The following is an 18,547-nucleotide window of genomic DNA, read 5'->3' on the forward strand; positions in this document are numbered from 1 at the left end:
CTTTGACTTTTGCTGTTTGTTTCCTTCCTGTTGTTAGAGCACATTCTGCCGGGATTGTTTTGCAGGTCCACTCAGCTGTTGAAGAGATGGACGGATTAGACGATGTTGAGAACAGCATGCTGTATTATAACCAGGCAGTCATTCTCTATCATCTGCGGCAGTACACAGAGGCCATATCTGTTGGCGAAAAACTTTATCAGTTCATTGAACCTTTCGGTATGTTATCTGTTGAGCCAGAAATATCCTCTCTTTCTTGCAAATTTCTCTATTGCTTTTATCTAGAGGACCTAAATCTGAGCTGTATGTCAGCATTTGAAGAGGAAAAAGAATCGGAGAGATACATAACTCAGTAGAGTACTCGCCCTGTGAATGAGAGGGCCTGAGTTCAATGCCACATGCAAATAGCTGGGGAGGCACACACAGGAGGATGTGCTGAGGTTGCTGGCCTGGCTTTCTTTCTTTCTTTTTTCTTTTTTTTCTTTTTTCGAGACAGGGTTTCTCTGTGTAGCCCTGGCTGTCCTGGAACTCACTCTGTAGAGCAGGCTGGCCTTGAACGCAGAAATCCGCCTGCCTCTGCCTCCCAAGTGCTGGGATTAAAGGCGTATGCCACCACTGCCCAGTCTGGCCTGGCTTTCTTAACAAGCTCTGGGCTAGTGAGATACCTGCCTCAGAACACTAGAGTCAAGGGCTGGAGAGATGGCTCAGTAGGAAGAACACAGCTGCTCTAGTGCACAGGTTCAATTCCCAGCACCCACACACGCTGCTCACAGTCATCTGTCAATCTGAGAAGATCTGATGCTTTCTTCTGGCCTCATCAGGCACCTGGCACGCATGGAGTGCATAGACATACATGCAGGTAGAACAACGAAAGTCAGCAGTCGCTAAGGAACAACAGCAGAGATTCCTCTGCCTTCCACACACATGTATACACATACTCAACTGCACACCTGTGTTACACACATAGAAGTGACCAAAAACAACAAAGCTGTTTCCACATTTCTGAATTTGTTTTCAGGCTACAGAAGGTCAGTTTTCCTTTAGTACTCTTACCCACCTGAGCTTTTAAGGTCCCCCACATGCTGTCACATGCCTGTAATCCTAGCCTCCTGGACTCTGGCAGGAGGACCAGATGTTCAGGGCCATCCTCTGATGCATTCTAGGTTTGAGACCAGCCTGGGCTTCATGAGACCCTATCAAAAAGGAGGGAGGACAAAGAGGGAGTGTCTACAAATGAACTGTTGGTTAGGAAAAGACTTCTTGTCTCTTCTTTGCTGTTCAATACTCCCTTAGAGACCTGGAGCCTCTTTTTACCTTAATTTACATGGAAGGTTAGGAGGGCTGGACAAATGGCTCGGTGGTTTGGAGTACTTGCTCTTGTAGAAGATCTGGGTTTGGTTCCCAGCCCTACATGGCAGCCAACAACTGTCTGTAACTGCAGTTCCAGGGGATCCAATGCCCTATTCTGGTCTCAGCATGCACCAGGAAAGTACATATGTACACACAGGATTTTTGGTCATTTTTGATGTGTGCACACAGGTGTGCAGTTGAGTATGTGTGTATATGTGTGTGGAAGACAGAGGAATCTCTGCACTAGGAATACACATATAACACTCATGTACTCTTTGAGTCACTTCTCTAGCCTCTTATTTTATTTTTGAGACATGATCTCTCTGTGTAGTCTGACTATGTGGACCAGCTTGGCCTGAAACTCTCAGAGATCTTCCTGCCTCTCCTGAGTGCTGGGATGAAGGCATAGAACACCATGTGCAGCTAAATTTTGTAATTTTTTTTTTTTTTTTTTTTTTTTGGTTTTTCGAGACAGGGTTTCTCTGTGTAAACCTGGCTGTCCTGGAACTCACTCTGTAGACCAGGCTGGCCTCGAACTCAGAAATTCGCCTGTCTCTGCCTCCCAAGTGCTGGGATTAAAGGCGTGCGCCACCACCGCCCGGCAAATTTTGTAATTTTTACTACTCGGGCTTTGTTTTCCTTTGAGCAATTTTGGGCTCATAGCAAAATTGAGAGGAAAGTACAGCTGTTTCCTATTGCCTTCCCCGGCAGCATTCGTAACTCCTCATAGTAGCCACCCCTTGATGGGCAGCTTCAGTGTGATGTTACAGTGGGTGAGCCTCACTGATGCAGTCCTGGCTTACATTAGCATTCACTCCTGATGTACATTTTGTACACCTGGACTAAGTACCTACCGACTGAGTAGGACAGTCGCTGCTCTGAAGTGCAGTTTTCTGCCTGTCTTCTCTCCTCTCCCACAGACAGTGAGCTTTCTGCTAGCTTTATAGTTGGACTTCTTCCAGAGTATCTGAGTTGTGACCCTGATAATTCATGTTCTTCATATAGCACATTTATTGAGTGCATAGACCAATGCTGTGAGCCACGGATGGCTCTGGAGAGTGGAGGTGTAGCGGTGAGCTAAACAGGAAATCGTGACCCTTGTCACTCTTGTTGAAAAAAGAGCAACACAGATATAGTGTGAGGTAGCTGCATGCTGTCAAGTAGTGCAAAATCAGCTAAGAAGATAGAGATTAACTAGGGACTCAGTAATCAAGCAAAGCCTCTGACCTGCCATGCGTACTCTGGTACATATATGCACCCCCACACACACACAGTGTCACACTAGAATAAATAAAAATTGGAAGTGTTAGGCGAAAGTGCTGGACTTGAGGCTTCTTCCCACTGCATGGCTGACTGTACAATGTATGTGTGTAGATTGTACATGTACAGGTATAGATTGTACAGAGACCACTTGCTCACTGACTCCCATGAGAGGCCTGGAAACGCAGTAGAATAAGTGTGGTGCTGGGATAGCATGCTGCTTTCAGTCGTAGCTTTAGTGGCATCTTTTGCTTAAGGAAAGATGTGTTTCATTTTGCAGAGCTGTGTCCTGTTTCTGGGTAAGCAGAGATATGTGCTCAACCTTGGATTGTAACTTTTCCTATTTGTTTGTGTGTTTGTTTTGCCAGAAGAAAAATTTGCCCAAGCAGTGTGCTTTCTGCTTGTAGACTTGTATATATTAACCCACCAAGCTGAGAAAGCTCTGCATCTTCTTGCTGTCCTAGAAAAAATGATTTCACAGGGTAGTGGCAGCAAAAACGGGAAGAACGAGGTGAGTTCCAGGAGTCGGACTTGGAAGTGTGACCAATGTCTGTTGTGTGAGAGAGTATCCTAGCAGCTTATGGAGATGGAATTCACAGAAACCAGTATATGTCTGACCTTTGTAAACTGCCATGTCAAAATATTCCATTTATTAACGTTTGCATGTTTTACAGTTTTCAACCCAACAGGTGTGTGTTAGAGATTCTGGTTGAATGCTCTCAGCATTTTTCCTAAACTTTGTGTTGTGAACTATTTCATTTTCATATTTGGTACTTGTAATATTTGGTGAAATAGACCTTAGTTCAGTAGGGGTGTGAGTGTGTGTCGGGGAGGGGAGGTTGGTTCTGATCTGACAGTAGAAACACTGCATGCAGTCTTGTCCTCTAGGCCCTCTGCTGGGAAGCAGGGGCGGATGGAGTACAGTGAGCTCAAACAGTCTGACCTATCAGGAAGGGAGAGATGGAGCCCAGTAACTGGTGGAGAAAACACCACAGTGGGGTGAATGGTGGAGAGCCAGGAAGGGAGCAGTGTCTGGAAATGTGGGGAGTGGCTGGGGACATTTTGTCACTGCAGGGAAAGTGGGTCTGAGGTCAGGACCCTGGGAAATTGAGGGCTTCCTCAGGAAGCTGGGCTTGAGTGGTATTGGCCATGTTTATAGTAGAGAAGGGTATACGGAGACAGGATCTGCCTTGAGTTTTAGAAGGTTAGTCTGAGGGGCACCTGTGATTTCTAAATGGGTCCGTGGTTACGCTCATCTGTGAGTTTGCTGTTAGCATGCCATGTGACTCTCAGTCCCTAGCAGTAGGCTCTGCAGTGGGTTCCATTTGGAAATGGCCTCTGGATACTTGACTTGGGCACCCCGTACTTAGCTCATCTGGAAACGAGTGACAGTCATAACTATTTAATTGACTTTGTTTCTTATTTTATAGACTGGCAATAACAGCAGCAAAGACAGCTCCAACCCCAAGGCTGAGAGTGCAGCTCTAATAGAGGCTGCCAAGTCCAAGATACACCAGGTATGCATGCTCACAAGGTGGCCATGTGAGAGGCACATGAGCACTGACTCAAGGCCGGGTGCCACCTTGGGTTCAGAGGCTTGGAGTTGAGAGTGCAGTTATCCCTCTCAATACATTTTGCTTGAGTTTGAAGTAGCCTGTAGTGTATGATAAGGTAATATATTAAATTTTAAAATTATCTTATGCAGATTTGGATTTGTAGGTTTTGCTCAGGAGTAGAATGATGGCCTGCAATGCATGAAACCTTAGTTTCTATCCCCTGCACCACAAGAGAAGAAAAAGGAAACAAATATTTAAGATAATTTTAAAGTTGCTTTTGCATATCACTGGCTTTGACTAGGTTGTACGCAAATGAGGCTTAATGTCCTGGACTGGCAAGCAAACCTAAGCGTGTGTAAGTGACCCACCCCTCTCTTGTGTTTCCATTCCTCATTGACAGTACAAAGTCAGAGGGTATATCCAGATGAAGTCCCTGAAGGCATGCAAAAGGGAAATCAAGTCTGTCATGAACACAGCTGGAAATGTAAGTTCCTCCTGGACTTTCCTCTTGGTTGTCAGTGTCTGGCTTTCTTATTTAGACTATGAGGATTTGTCAGTTTACAAAGGTAAAATACATGTTTCTAACCCCGGCTCTGAGGGGAACAGGAAGGTTCGGGGCTTGCTAGCTTCCACCTACCATTGGAAACATGCTCCAGGTATTCTGAGTTCAACAGACTCAGCAGAATAGGGAGAAAGAGAATAGGACACCTGCTGCCTTCTTGTAGCCTGTGCACACAGATACATACGCCTACACACATACACAAGAGTAAAAAAATCTTGGGGTTTCTTTGTGGAAGGGAAGAATTGTTGTTTGGTTTTGTTTTTTGCTTTGTTTGTTTGTTTGTTTGGTTGGTTGGTTTGATTTGGTTTGGTTTTGGTTTTGGTTTTGGTTTTGGTTTAGTTTTTCCAGACAGCGTTTTACTACTATGTTCTGGAACTCATTTTGTAGACCAGGAATGAGTCCCAAACACTGGGATTAAAGGTGTGTACTACAACCACTCAGCTAATAAATCTTGTTTAAAAAAAACTGATAATTGTTGTGCAGTTTACTGCTTGTACCTGAAGTACCTCTACCTAGAATAATCCCTGGCCTATGATTGCTTACTGACCAGATCTCTGGACAGACAAAAGGCCAGACAGAAACAGAAAGGACTAGGCCATAGATGAGAGCGTGTTTATGAATAAATCTTGGCATGGAGCTTCTCAGAGGACAGTGTCCAGACCTTGGTGTTCATTTGCATTCTAAGTCAGCCCTCTCTGGAGGCCCTCCAGTGTAAAGATTTAATGAGAGTAGTACAAAATCCATGCCAAGAATTTTGGAATAGAAAGATTGGTGCCTGCAAACAAAACTTTGTTTGGAATTTCTTCTCTTTATATAGTAACATGGTTTCTTTTTATACTTGCAAGAATAATTGGTTGTTGGGAATTAACAAAAGGAGAACGTGAATCCTAAGAAAGAAAGGTTGGAGCTAGCTCTGATATAGTATTGGCCTAGCACCATACAGTCGTCCTTGGGTTTAGCCTCAAGCTCAGACAGACACACACACACACACAGACAGACAGACAAACAGACACACACACACACACACACAGCAAGGGGGGGTTTCAGTTCTGTCACTTAAGAGGTGAAGGCAGGAGGATCAGGAATTCAAGGCCAACCTGGGCTGAAGTATGACCATGTTAAAAACAAGAGCTGGAGAGTTGAGTCCGCAGTTAAGGGCACTAACTGCTCTTGCAATGTGAGTTCGATTCCCAGCACCCACATCAGGCAGCTCACAGTTGCCTGTAACTCCAGTTCCAGGGGAGCTAAAACCTGTCTCTAACCTCCAGTAGCACTGTACTCGTATACATACAATAATTAAAAGTGAAAATAAAATCTTTAAAAAAAAAAAAAAAAGACATCCATCTAGAGTGTGCACATAAGTAAAAAGCTTGGGTGTGGTGGCCCAGACCTACAGTACCAGCGTATGGGTGGTAGACTCGGGTGGATCAGAAGTTCAGGGTCATCCTTGGTTAGATAGCAAGTTCAAGACCACCTTGGGTTCCTATGTGAGGCCATGTCTTTAAAAAAAGCAAGGGTGGGAGGCTGGAGGGATTGTTTAATAATCAGGAGTACGTACTACTATTACAGGGAGACCTGAGGTTTTTTTTCCCATCAACCATGTTGGGTGGCTCACAACCTGCTATAACCACCAGCTCCAGGAGATCTGACATCATGTTCTGGACTTCATAAACACCCATACTCAGTGTGTCCCTCAATCCCACGTACACTTACACATAAGTTAAAAAAATAAAGCTTTGCCTTAAAGCCTATTGCTGTAAAGAGAGTTCATGACCAAGGCAACTTGTAAAAAGAAAACATTTAACTGGGGCTTGCTTGCCGTTTTAAGGTTTAGTTTGTAATCAACATGATGGGGAGAACAGAGAACAGTGGCATGCAGAGAGACATGGCACTGAGAAAGTAGCTGCGAATTCTATAGCAGGATCCCCAGACAGCAGGAAGAGCGAGACCTGGCTTGAGCTTGTGAAACCTCAGATTCCCCCCTCCCTGACATACTTCCTTAACAAAGCCACACCTCCTAATTCTTCTCAAGTAGTAATACTGAGGACCAAGCTTTCAGATATACGAGCCTGTGGGGTCATTCTTATTCAAACCATATAATCTTTTTTAAAATCAAAAGAAATAAGGAAGCCAGGCAGTGGTGGCGCACGCCTTTAATTCCAGCACTTGGGAGGCAGAGGCAGGCGGATCTCTTGAGTTCAAGGGTTCAAGGCTAGCCTGGTCTACAGAGTGAGTTCCAGGACAGCCAGGGCTACACGGAGAAACTCTGTCTCGAAAAAACTAAAAAACCAAAAAAAAAAAAAAAAGAAAGAAGGAAAACCACTCTCTAATTACTGTTCTACTGCTCTGAGAAGACACCATGACCAAGACAACTTACAAGATGAATTGTTTAATTTGGGGGCTCACAGTTCCAGAGGAATAGAGTCCATGACCATCATGGCAGGGAGCATGACAATCAGGCAGGCGTGGCGCTGGAGAAGTAGTTGAGAGCTTCCATTTGATCCAGGAGCACAAGGAATAGAGCTATCTGAGAGTGATTCCAGCTTTTTAAACCACAAAGCCTGGCCCCAGTAACACACCTCGTTTAACTAGGGATCAAGTTCTCAAATATATGAGTTTGTGGGGCCATTTTCATTCAAACTACCATGACCATCAATTTTGCAGTGACCATTAAAAGAAAAGTCCTAGTTTGTGTTGTAAAACTGCCTTTCAGGTAAGCTAGGCCCAGGGTTCTGTGCTTGTGTTCTCAACTCCTTAAGAAGCTTAGGCAGAAGATCACTTGAACATAGAGCAGGCCGGGCACAGGGAGGATGCTGGGAATGAAGACAGTCTATTGACACAGACTTTTCTCTTTGAGATTTTGGTATTTTAAATAGATAGCAGGTCAGTGAGCATTTAGAAATTGTTTTCTGTGGCATGATTGAGCTGATTGATTTATGTCCTAAACACTTCCGTGGACAGCAGTATGTCACAGTCGTGCAAAAGACAACTGAAAACAAATTGTAAATCACTTTCATATTCCTTTACAGTCTGCACCTTCCCTGTTTCTTAAAAGCAATTTTGAGTACTTAAGGGGCAATTATCGAAAAGCGGTGAAGCTGTTAAATAGTTCAAACATTGCCGAGCATCCAGGCTTCATGAAAACAGGTAAAAGAAAACTGGAAACCTTTAGTTAATCTATTCCTTCTTGCTTGGGGTGTTTCCCCCACCCCTTACACACCACAGGTTTCTTCAGAGTGACTTCCATTCATTCTTAGGTAGAAATGTTCTGAGCCTAATATGGTAGCACACTGTGATCCCATCACTGGGTAGACTGGAGGAAAGGCTCTTGAATTTTAGGCCAGCCTGGGGCTGCCTTTCAAAACTGTCTTAAAAAAAGGTTTTCATATTTCTTCCTGCAGAAAATGTATTGAGATTTTAGTGTATACATTGTTTCCACATTGAAAGAGGGTTCATTACATCTTTGCTTTATTTTAACCTTACCTGTTCCTCCTCCATTTTTTGTGGGAATGCTCAGGTATTTGGTTTTGTTTTGGGTTCAGTTCAGATGTGTATATAACCTGTACCTACAAACATGCTTCACCCTGCTCTACATTACTGTCTTGAGTTCTCTGGAGAGTGGAAAATGCCTCTACTCTCCTATGTCCCATTCTTTTAAAGAACCACTCTAATCCTTCTAGGTTTGTATAGCTTTGTGTCTTGTGTATCATCATAGGCTGGCTCAGTGTATTACCAATGACCTTGAGGTTTGGGTCCTCTACCTCCTCAGCAGTAGAAGTACAGGCCTGTGATGCCAGGGATGGATCCCAGGCCTAATGAGTGCTAGGAAGCACCTGACCTAGGAAGCCATATCCCTACCCTATTCCCCTGGGTTTTATTTCTGGTGTTTTTGTTGTGGTATAAAATGATCTCTCAAATCACAAGTATGCCATGAGGAAAGTCTCCTGCATGTTAAGAGCCAGGCATGAGGTGGACATTGAGTCAGTACAATTGTCCAGGTTGTTTTTTGCTTGTTCCTAATGTTGAAATCCTTAATTTTTATCCATTATGTAAATTTTGGTTTTGTTGTTGATAAGATATGCTTATTAAAGAATATTTAGAAGATAAAAATGTAGCTTAAATTGCCCATATGCCATACCTAGAATGAGTCCATTGAAACATTTTAGTTCTTGTCTTTTGTTTGGTTGGGCTTTTTTGGTGTTTTGTTTTGTTTTGTTTTTGAGATAGGGCTTTGTTGTGGGGCCCAGGCCAGCCTTCCTCTTGCTGTCTGTGATCAGACCCAGAATCTGAGTCATAAAACAGCTTTTCCATCACTGAACTCAATTCCCAGCCCTTTCTCTTCTTTTTAATATTCCTGCCTCATTTAAAGCTCAGGAGCATACAGCTTTGGGAATCCGGCAGTGAATATCCTGTTACCAACTCCTCGTTATGACCTGGCGTTTTATATCATGAGGGTAAAGTAGGGCGTGCTAGTAAATCACATTGACTGTAATTTTTCTTTGTTTTGAGATAGAGTCTCACTGTATAACTCTGGCCAGCCTCAAACTAGTAGAGTGAGATCTGACTCACTCCACCTCCCTAATACTGGGAATAAAGGTGTGAAACACCTTACCCAGATTCACATACAGCAGGCTGCCTTTGAACTGGCTGTGTAACCAAGGATAACCTTGAATGTTGATGTTGCTACCCCCACCTCTCAAGTGCAACGATTATAAGCATGTGCTGTCACCTCTGCCACCATTCAGGGCTCAGGAAATGATTTTGGAATGTTCATTCAGAAAGTGAAAGCTAAATTTAGGTTATTTTCATTAAGTCAAAGGGGAAAAAAAATTTACCAAAGTAAAGCATTGGAATGTAAAAATAAAATAAAAGCACAGATGGCTCAGTGGTTAGGAGTGGTGACTGTTCCTCCAGAGGACCTGGGTTCAATCCCCAGCACCCACATGGCAGCTCACAATTGTCTGTAACTTCAAGATCTAACACCCTCATATACACATACATGTAGGCAAAACATCAGTGCAGATTAAAAATTTTTTAAATGAAAGCACAGAAGGAAACTGGGATGAATATTCTACTTTGTGGTGAAGAAGGCTTACTTGAACATTACCCAAAATCTTGGCTAAGTAGCTAAAGATTTGACTACAAAATATGTTCAGTTTTTGTGATTAAAAGCACAAACGTATGTTAGCACACACCTTTAGTCCTAGCACTGGAGAGGCAGAGATTCATGTGAATTCAGGGTTGGCCTGGTCTACAGAGCAAGTTCCAGGACAGCCAGGACTACACAGAGAAATCCTGTCTTGAAACAAAAACAAAACAAGCCGGGCGGTGGTGGCACACAGCTTTAATCCCAGCACTTGGGAGGCAGAGGCAGGCGGATCTCTGAGTTCGAGGGTTCGAGGCTAGCCTGGTCTACAGAGTGAGTTCCAGGACAGCCAGGGCTACACAGAGAAACCCTGTCTCGAAAAACCAAAAAAACAAAAAAACAAAACAAAGCAAAAAACCGTACATGATCAAGTCACAGAACAAATGATAACTGTCGGTGGACATGAGTTTTTGAAACATGTGATATGTGACAAAGGCTTCTGTGACAGTCTCTGACTTACTAGTCAAGGAGCAACTGATAGGCCAGATGAGGTAGTACGTAAGCTAAGAAATAATGCCAGATGGCTCAGTGGTTAAGAGCACTGACTGCTCTTCCAGAGATCCAGAGTTCAATTCCCAGCAACCACATGGTAGCTCACAACCATCTGTAATGGGATCTGATGCCATCTTCTGTTGTGTCTGAAGACAGCTACAGTGTACTCACATATATGAAATAAGTAAATAGATCTTTAACAAAGAAAAGAAATAATGCCAGTTAGGTATGGTAGATGACACCTGCAATCTCTGTAGTCTGGAGGCTGAGGCAGAGAGATTGCCAGAAGTCCCAAGCCAGCCTCAGTTCCATAGTGAGTTGTAGGCCACCAGGACCAGTGTGAGACCCTCTCAAATAATGAGAATAGTGCTAGGGTCCTATCAGATGATAGAGTTCTCTATCATACGCAAAGCCCTAGCTTTCATCTCCAGCACCACACAAACCAGGTGTGCTGGTATCTGTGATCCCTACACTCGGGGAGGTAGAGGCAAGAGAATTAGAAGGTCATTTTCAACTAGAGAGAGTTCAGATGAGGCCAGCCGTTTCTGCACAAGGTCCTGTCTGAGGTGGTTGGTAGTATGATGGACGGTAGGTGGATAGATGGAGTAAATGGAGTGGACACTTGGGCTTAAGATGAAGCAGGCTTTGTGGACTCTGTTTTACTGCATACATTCTCCCTGCTACTCTTCACTTAATATATTCTAGCTGTTTCCATATGTGTGCATGTTCAACTCAGGACCTCATACATGCTAAGCCAGCTCTACCATTGAGCTAAACTCTAGCCTCCTATGTTTAGATGCTTCACGGTTTGCAGTTTGTACAGGATTTCAGAATTTCAGTGTGGATGTATGGCATATAGATTAAGTTACTGGTTTTTTTTGTCACTTGCTAAAAAAAATAAGATCAATAAAAAATAATATTTAGGATTGTTTTAGAAATCCACTAAGACAGGGTATTATCCTGTCAAGCACTTTGGGTTTGCACTATGCCTCATGAACTGTCCTGTAGGGACTAACTGACTTTCCAAATAGGTTAGCTAGCTGACAGCAACTAGGTCTGCTGTTTACATAAGGGACTAAAAAACCAAATTCTATAGATAAAGTAGTTTGTGTTGTTTTCAGGTGAATGCTTGAGATGCATGTTCTGGAATAATCTTGGTTGTATCCATTTTGCCATGAGCAAGCACAATTTGGGGATTTTCTACTTCAAGAAGGCTCTGCAGGAAAATGACAATGTCTGCGCCCAGCTCAGTGCGGGTAGCACTGATCCAGGTAAACTAGCACTGGGGACCTGCAGTGTCCTACTTGAGACACACATGGTTGAAATAGCAAGCATTGGGGAAGAGATCTGGAAGGTGGAAGATACATTCAGTCAGGGCTTGGAGGAAGAGACAAGTTTTGCTTTAAGATGTCATAATCAAAGGACTAGCAAGCATCCAGTGGACAGACTTGGCTCTGCAGAGTAGTTCCAGTCTTAGAAAGCAAAGATGAGATCCTGGAGCGAACTGACCAGCGCTTTCAGGGGGCCTCAGTTTCTTTAAGAGACCTGCCTGCAAGAATAAGACAAAAGAAGAATTGAGAAAGAATCCTGACCTCAAGCTTGGGCTTCCACATGTACACACAAATACACACATGAAAACACATAAGCATGACGGAAAATAAGAAAAGACCAAAAAAATTCTGTTACCCTCAGTTTGTTATGGACTTAAATCAGTAATCCTGCATGGTATGTCATCCAGTGTTGATTAGTCATTAGGATTTCTTAACTGTGGGCTAGCATTATTATAAATTGTTGGCAGAACTTCACAAGTGATATTTTGGTGGCATCTAATAGCCTTAAAACAACTTGCTGAAGTTTGTAATTTACATTCAGATTATATGGATCTTTGATCAGAAATGCTTAAAGTCAAGCAACTTTCTAAGTTTTAAAACCATAAGCACCTATTTAATTGACGAAAAATATATTTTAAATGGCAAGAAATCGTATTGTAGACTCTGAGTCACTGAGAAAGTGTAGCACATGGTAACAAAATGGCCAAGCAGTCTGAAGGAGGGTAAGGTGCTGTAGTTCAGAAGCCAGTGACTCACCTCAGCTCTCGGCCTCCTTGAAGCAACACTGTCAGAAGAGCTGACACAAGCAAGGACATCTCCATCCTTCCTAGCACAGACAGCTGACATGACTGGCAGGTACTTGTGGAGTTAGGCATGGAGAAACCACCTTGGAGAGAACAGTTACAGTTTCACAGTGGAGTTACTGGTACTAAACATTTACTTGCCCTATTCTCCAAATTTTATCACAAGGCAAAAAGTTTTCTGGAAGACCCATGTGTACATTGCTGACCAACAAAAGGTATGAGCTGCTGTATAACTGTGGGATCCAGCTGCTGCACATCGGGAGGCCTCTTGCTGCCTTCGAGTGTCTCATTGAAGCTGTTCAGGTGTATCATGCGAATCCTCGTCTTTGGCTACGGCTGGCTGAGTGTTGCATTGCTGCCAATAAAGGGGTAAGTACTATTGGAGTAGCTCTTTGAACCTCTATTTCTGCCAGGCGGTGGTGGCGCACGCCTTTAATCCCAGCACTTGGGAGGCAGAGGCAGGCAGATTTCTGAGTTCGAGGCTAGCCTGGTCTACAGAGTGAGTTTCAGGACAGCCAGGGCTATACAGAGAAACCTGTCTCAAGGAAGAGAGAGAGAGGGGAGGGGGAGGGAGGGAGGGGGAGAGAGGGAGAGAAGAAGAGAGGAAGAGAGGAAGAAGAAAGAGAGAGAGAGACTGCCTCTATTTCTACACTTGCTACATGGAATCTAAGACCTCATTGTAATGGGTGATATTTAGAAATACCACAGCACGGTATGGCTATCTAATTGGTGGGGTGGCTCTGCTTAGGTCTGGCTGCCATGTTCCACCTAGAAATTGCCAGAAGCCAGCTAGAAGTGGCCATAGGCCAAGCATGCCACAACTAGACCCACGAGACACCAGCATTGGGGATGGCTGTGCCAATCTGCCACGCTGTCCACAATGCTCAGCTGAGCCCAGACCATTCCTGCTATGGCTGAGGTACCCAGTATAAATGAAACTCTTAAAGCTTAAAGATTATCCAGTGGATTTATATATTTGGAAATGCTTAATTAACAAGATGCCCTCATAATTAGAATAGTTACCCAATATCTAACCTTAAATATAAGTTGCTACCCAGTACTGCTCTGGACCCATCTGTCTTCCTCCGTGGTCAATAGCTTCCTTCCTCCCAACTCCTCACTCCGCCTACCTTTCATACTGCCCAGTCACTGAGCTTTATTGCAAATGTGGTAGTGGTGGGGGGGGAATATCCTGCTACATCTCATTTCCTTTTTAACTGCCACCGAACATAGCAGTGCTATGCTATGCATTCACTGCTTAGCTCTATTTCTTGGCAAAGAGTTGATGGCAGTGAGGAGCCTGTGTCAGAACAGTAGTGGCTCCTGCTGGGCCTGGGCTGTGCAGTCTGCAAGCATGAGGATGGTCTATGTCCTGGGTAGTCAGAGAATACCTGGTTCTGATGGAGCAAGGACAGAGTACATTAAACAGCACTATAGCACTCCAGTGACGCACGTGGCAGTCACATCCTCTCTGACACACCAGTCCTCAGTGTCTAAAAATGGGTTGCCCCACATTGTTATCTCTGGGTTGGTAGCAGCCTTCTGAATCTCTGGTTGAGCGGGTTCGGTGTGAATTGGGTGAAATAAGAACTTCCAGGTATCTGAGTTCCCCTCGTCTCTCTTCCCATGTTCCCTTGGTATGTGAAGGTTGGAGCAGTTGGCTTCCTAAGCCTGGCACGCCTGCCCGCCATAGGTTACGTGGGATGTTGAGGTTCTTTACTGAGCAGCATTTTCTGATGAGCGGGTGGGGTTAATAGAAGCCCCTGTGTGAGGGGCAATTTTGCACCCAGTGTTTAAGTAGTTGACTTGAATGCATTGAATGCAGCAGAGAGGGGACTAATGCTCTCGGAAGGCTTTGATGACTTTTTTTGGGAGGGGGTTAAAGGGAGGGAGGGAGAGAGAGAGCGAGCGAGCAAGCATGTATGTACACGTGCTGGTTCAAACTCAGAGCCTTGTGCATAACAGGAAAGTACTCAACCACTGAGCTACTTCTTTAGACCTATACTTTGGGGTTTCATTAAGATTTATTTTATGTATATGAGTGTTTTCTCTGCTTATATGTGTGTACCACATATGTGTGCAGCCCACAGAGGCCAGACAAGGTCATCAGAGCCCCTGAAACTTGAGTTGGCGTGTGGGTGCTGGAAACAACCGGAATCCTCTGCAAGAGCAGCATGTGCTCTAAACTACTAAGTCAGCTCTCCCGTACTTTAGGTTTTAAAAAGTTTTTACAGAAGGCTTCAGGCAGAAGATTCTGTACCACACTGGGTATAGCTTGAGCATGTATTACCTATCTCAAAGCCAGCTTCCACAAGAGCCACACCCACTCCAACAAGGCCACACCTCCCAATAGTGCCACTCCCTGTGGCCAAGCATTGACACACAGGAGTCTATGGGGGCCATACCAATTCAGACCACCACAGTTCTATTGAGAGACTCTGCCTCAATAAACAAATAGGAGAAAAGCCTAGCACGTCTCCATTTTACCCTCAGGCCTCCAGACTCACAGACAAGCACATATGCATCACACATACAAATACACAGTGGGTGGGGGGATGTAGTTTCACAAAGTGGCTGTGACAGTAATCCTAGCACACAGGAGCCTAAAGCAAGAGAATTGCAATTTTGAGGCCAGTTGAGCTACAGAACAAAACTCTACTCACACAAAACACACACTCTTAATAATTCCAAAATTTGGTGCTGGAGAGGTGGACATTTGTTTCTCTTGCTAAGAACCTAGGGTAGGTTTGTAGTAATCACATGGCGGTACATAACTAACTGCCTGTAGTTCAGGGGATCCAGTGTCCTCTTCAGCTTCCGCAGGCACCAGGTGCACAGGTGCTACATATTCATATCAACAGGCAAACATTTGTGTACATAAAATAAATACATTTATAAAACATAATCATTGGGGCTGGAGAGATGGCTCAGAGGTCCCGAGTTCAATTCCCATCAACCACATGGTGGCTCACATCCATCTCTAATGGGATCTGATAATCTCTTCTGGTGGGTTTGAAAACAGCTACAGTATATTACTCATAAATAAAATAAAACTTTAAAAAACCAATACTTAAATTATTTGATCATGCCGGGCGGTGGTGGCGCACGCCTTTAATCCCAGCACTTGAGAGGCAGAGGCAGGCGGATTTCTGAGTTCGAGGCCAGCCTGGTCTACAGAGTGAGTTCCAGGACAGCCAGGGCTACATAGAGAAACCCTGTCTCAAAAAAACCAAAAAAAAAAAAAAAAAAAATTATTTGATCATATTTTATGCTATTTCTTATAATTTCTTACATTTTATCTTAAATATTTTTGTTTTCTAGACTTCTGAGCAAGAAACTAAAGGTCTTCCCACCAAAAAGGGAATTGTACAGTCTATTGTTGGTCAAGGATATCACCGGAAAATTGTTTTGGCATCGCAGTCTATTCAGAACACTGTCTACAAGTAAGTATTTTGCCATGAGCCACTCGGTCTCTATAAAAACACTGTTAATGCTGTGGTTTTAGTGGGAAGTAGCTTGGGCTTGATCGTTTCGCAGGAGGTGACATTTCTCTGTGATGACATTGCTACATCAGTAAACAGGCCCACACTGAGTGAGTTGCTCCGTCTACTCTAATTACGATTTAGTGCATCTGTGGGTGCTGAAACTGTCCAGATCGTAAGGAAGCAGGCTGTTCATCGCCAAGAATCAGAATGTCCAGAGAGGGCTTTTTTGTGTCTCCTTTTTAGATCATGTCTGCTTCCTACCTAGAGAATTGCCGCTCCTCACCCTTGTCCAAGGATTCAGCCAACCTCTGATTAAAAATATTACAAGCAAAAAAATTATAACAGTGTTGATCATGTGCTGACTTAGGTTTTCAGTTTCTTGGGGGAATAATTTGTGGGCATTTATGTGTACCACATGCATGCCTGGTTCCTATAGAACCAGTTCAGAAGAGAGCATCAAGTCTCCTGGAACACAGTTACACATAGCTCTGAGCCACCATGTGGATGCTGGAAGTCAAACTCTAAAAGAACAGCGGTGATCCTCACTGCCGAGCTGTCCCCAGCCCACCCCACACCCTTGGGTTCTTAGCATTCTTGTTCTTCCTCTGCTCTCATGGCTTCCTCTACTGTTCTCTTGCATTAGTACTGACAGTGCAGAGTCTCATCCTGTCCTGATGTATGTATTTACAGTCCTTTGTACTTTTATGTCTTGTATGAGCTTTAGGGTTGGGTTCTTTACCATTTGCTTATAACAGTTTTTGTTAAACTTTTTGTCCATTAGAGAAAGTTCAGTAACAGTTAATGATTCTGTTTTGTTTTATTTTGTTGGGATAGGATTTCTTTGTTTTAGTCAGCAAGGAGTGGTACTATTTAAAAGGATTAGGAGGTGTAGACCAGGCTGGCTTTGAACTTACAGAAGTCCGCCTGCCTCTGCCTCCGAGTGCTGGGATCAAAGACATGTGCCATCACAGTTAATGATTCCTTATAGCGGCAGAGTCTGGTTTATTTTTCTACAATCCGTTGAGCTTATTTGTCTTGCTCTTTGAAGTGATGGACAGTCTTCAGCCATTCCTGTAGCCAGTGTGGAGTTTGCAGCCATCTGTCTCAGAAATGCCTTGTTGCTGTTACCTGAAGAACAGCAAGATCCCAAGCAGGAAAATGGCTCCAAGAGCAGCAGCCAGCTTGGAGGGAACGTGGAAAGCAGCGAGAGCAGTGAGACGTGCAGGTATGCCTCCTACTCACCCTCTGCCCTGTCATTCTCCATTGCTGTCATGAACACTGTGGCCAAAAGCAACGTGGGAAGTGTCTTAAGGTGTCTGTTGCTGTGAAGACACACCATGACAACAGCAGTTCTTTTTTTTTTTTTTTCTTTTTTTTTTTTTTAAAGATTTATTTATTTATTTATTATATATGAGTACACTGTAGCTGTCTTCAGACACACCAGAAGAGGGCATCCAATCTCATTATGGGTGGTTGTGAGCCACCATGTGGCTGCTGGGATTTGAACTCAGGACCTCTGGAAGAGCAGTCAGTGCTCTTAACCGCTGAGCCATCTCTCCAGCCCGACAACAGCAGTTCTAATCAAGCATTTAATTGGTGCCTACTTACAGTTTCAGAGGTGTAGTCTATTCTTGTCACGGTAGGGAGTGTGGTGGCACACAGGCAGACATGGTGCTGAGTTCTACATCTGGATCCAACCGCAGCAGGAAAAATGAGATGCTGGGACCTGGCTTCAGTTTTTTTTTTTTTTTAAAGATTTATTTATTATATATGAATACACTGTAGCTGTCTTCAGACACACCAGAAGAGGGCATCAGATCTCATTACAGATGGTTGTGAGCCACCATGTGGTTGCTGGGATTTGAACTCAGGACCTCTGGAAGTGAAGTCAGTGCTCTTAACCACTGAGCCATCTCTCCAGCCCCTGGCTTCAGTTTTTGAACACTCAAAGCCCACCCTTAGTGACACACTTCCTCCAACAAGGCCACACCTCCTAATCCTGACTAAGCATTCAGATATATGAGTCTAAACTCAACCCATTCTTACTCAGCCCACCCTGGGAAGGCAAGGGTTCGGTCTTGATCGCATACTATTGAGGGAAACTAGGACAGGAGCTGAAGCAGAAGCTGAGGAAGAACTCTGTTGCATGTGGTTTTAAAACACATGCCCCTGCCTTGACAGCAGGCCTGAGTTCTGGCCCCTCCTGGCTTAGCTCCAAGATCAGAGCAGGGCTGCCACTAGCCTCATTCAGGGCTTGCCTAGGAGCTGCTGTTCTCACTCTACCAGCTCACTCTCAGCTTCTCTTGTGTTCCACCTGGCTTAGCTTCGCCAAGCTGCCATAACCAACCTGGCTTCTCTGTCTCCCCACCTTTGCTCCTCAGATGGAAAACACTCAGTTTTATTACTTTACAATTTGCCTACTAGCACAATTGCTAGGCACAGAATCTCCTGCCCTAAACTTATCAGCTAGCCTGTATCAGCTAGTCTCTGCAGACCTCTGGTGGCAGCAGCCGCTGGTTCTAGCTTCCCCAAGAGCTTACATGATTGTTTCATGCTTCTCCTTCC

The 18,547-nt window shown here is 44.1% G+C and overlaps 1 protein-coding gene across 4 annotated transcripts in view; it reads left to right on the forward strand.

Moving 5' to 3' along the window:
- Cnot10 (CCR4-NOT transcription complex subunit 10) overlaps positions 1–18,547 on the forward strand; it is a 50,103-nt gene that overhangs the window by 12,962 nt on the left and 18,594 nt on the right. For all 4 annotated transcript variants that reach the window (XM_028767360.1, XM_028767362.1, XM_028767361.1 and 1 more), the window contains 9 exons: positions 66–216; positions 2,976–3,118; positions 4,038–4,124; positions 4,564–4,647; positions 7,755–7,872; positions 11,485–11,634; positions 12,664–12,866; positions 15,819–15,940; positions 17,031–17,207. In XM_028767360.1, the coding sequence (XP_028623193.1) occupies positions 66–216; positions 2,976–3,118; positions 4,038–4,124; positions 4,564–4,647; positions 7,755–7,872; positions 11,485–11,634; positions 12,664–12,866; positions 15,819–15,940; positions 17,031–17,207 (1,235 nt within the window). The remainder of the gene's footprint in view (positions 1–65; positions 217–2,975; positions 3,119–4,037; positions 4,125–4,563; positions 4,648–7,754; positions 7,873–11,484; positions 11,635–12,663; positions 12,867–15,818; positions 15,941–17,030; positions 17,208–18,547) is intronic.

This window comes from Grammomys surdaster, unplaced genomic scaffold (assembly GCF_004785775.1).
Source record: "Grammomys surdaster isolate TR1022 unplaced genomic scaffold, NIH_TR_1.0 172, whole genome shotgun sequence".
Taxonomy (NCBI): domain Eukaryota; kingdom Metazoa; phylum Chordata; class Mammalia; order Rodentia; family Muridae; genus Grammomys; species Grammomys surdaster.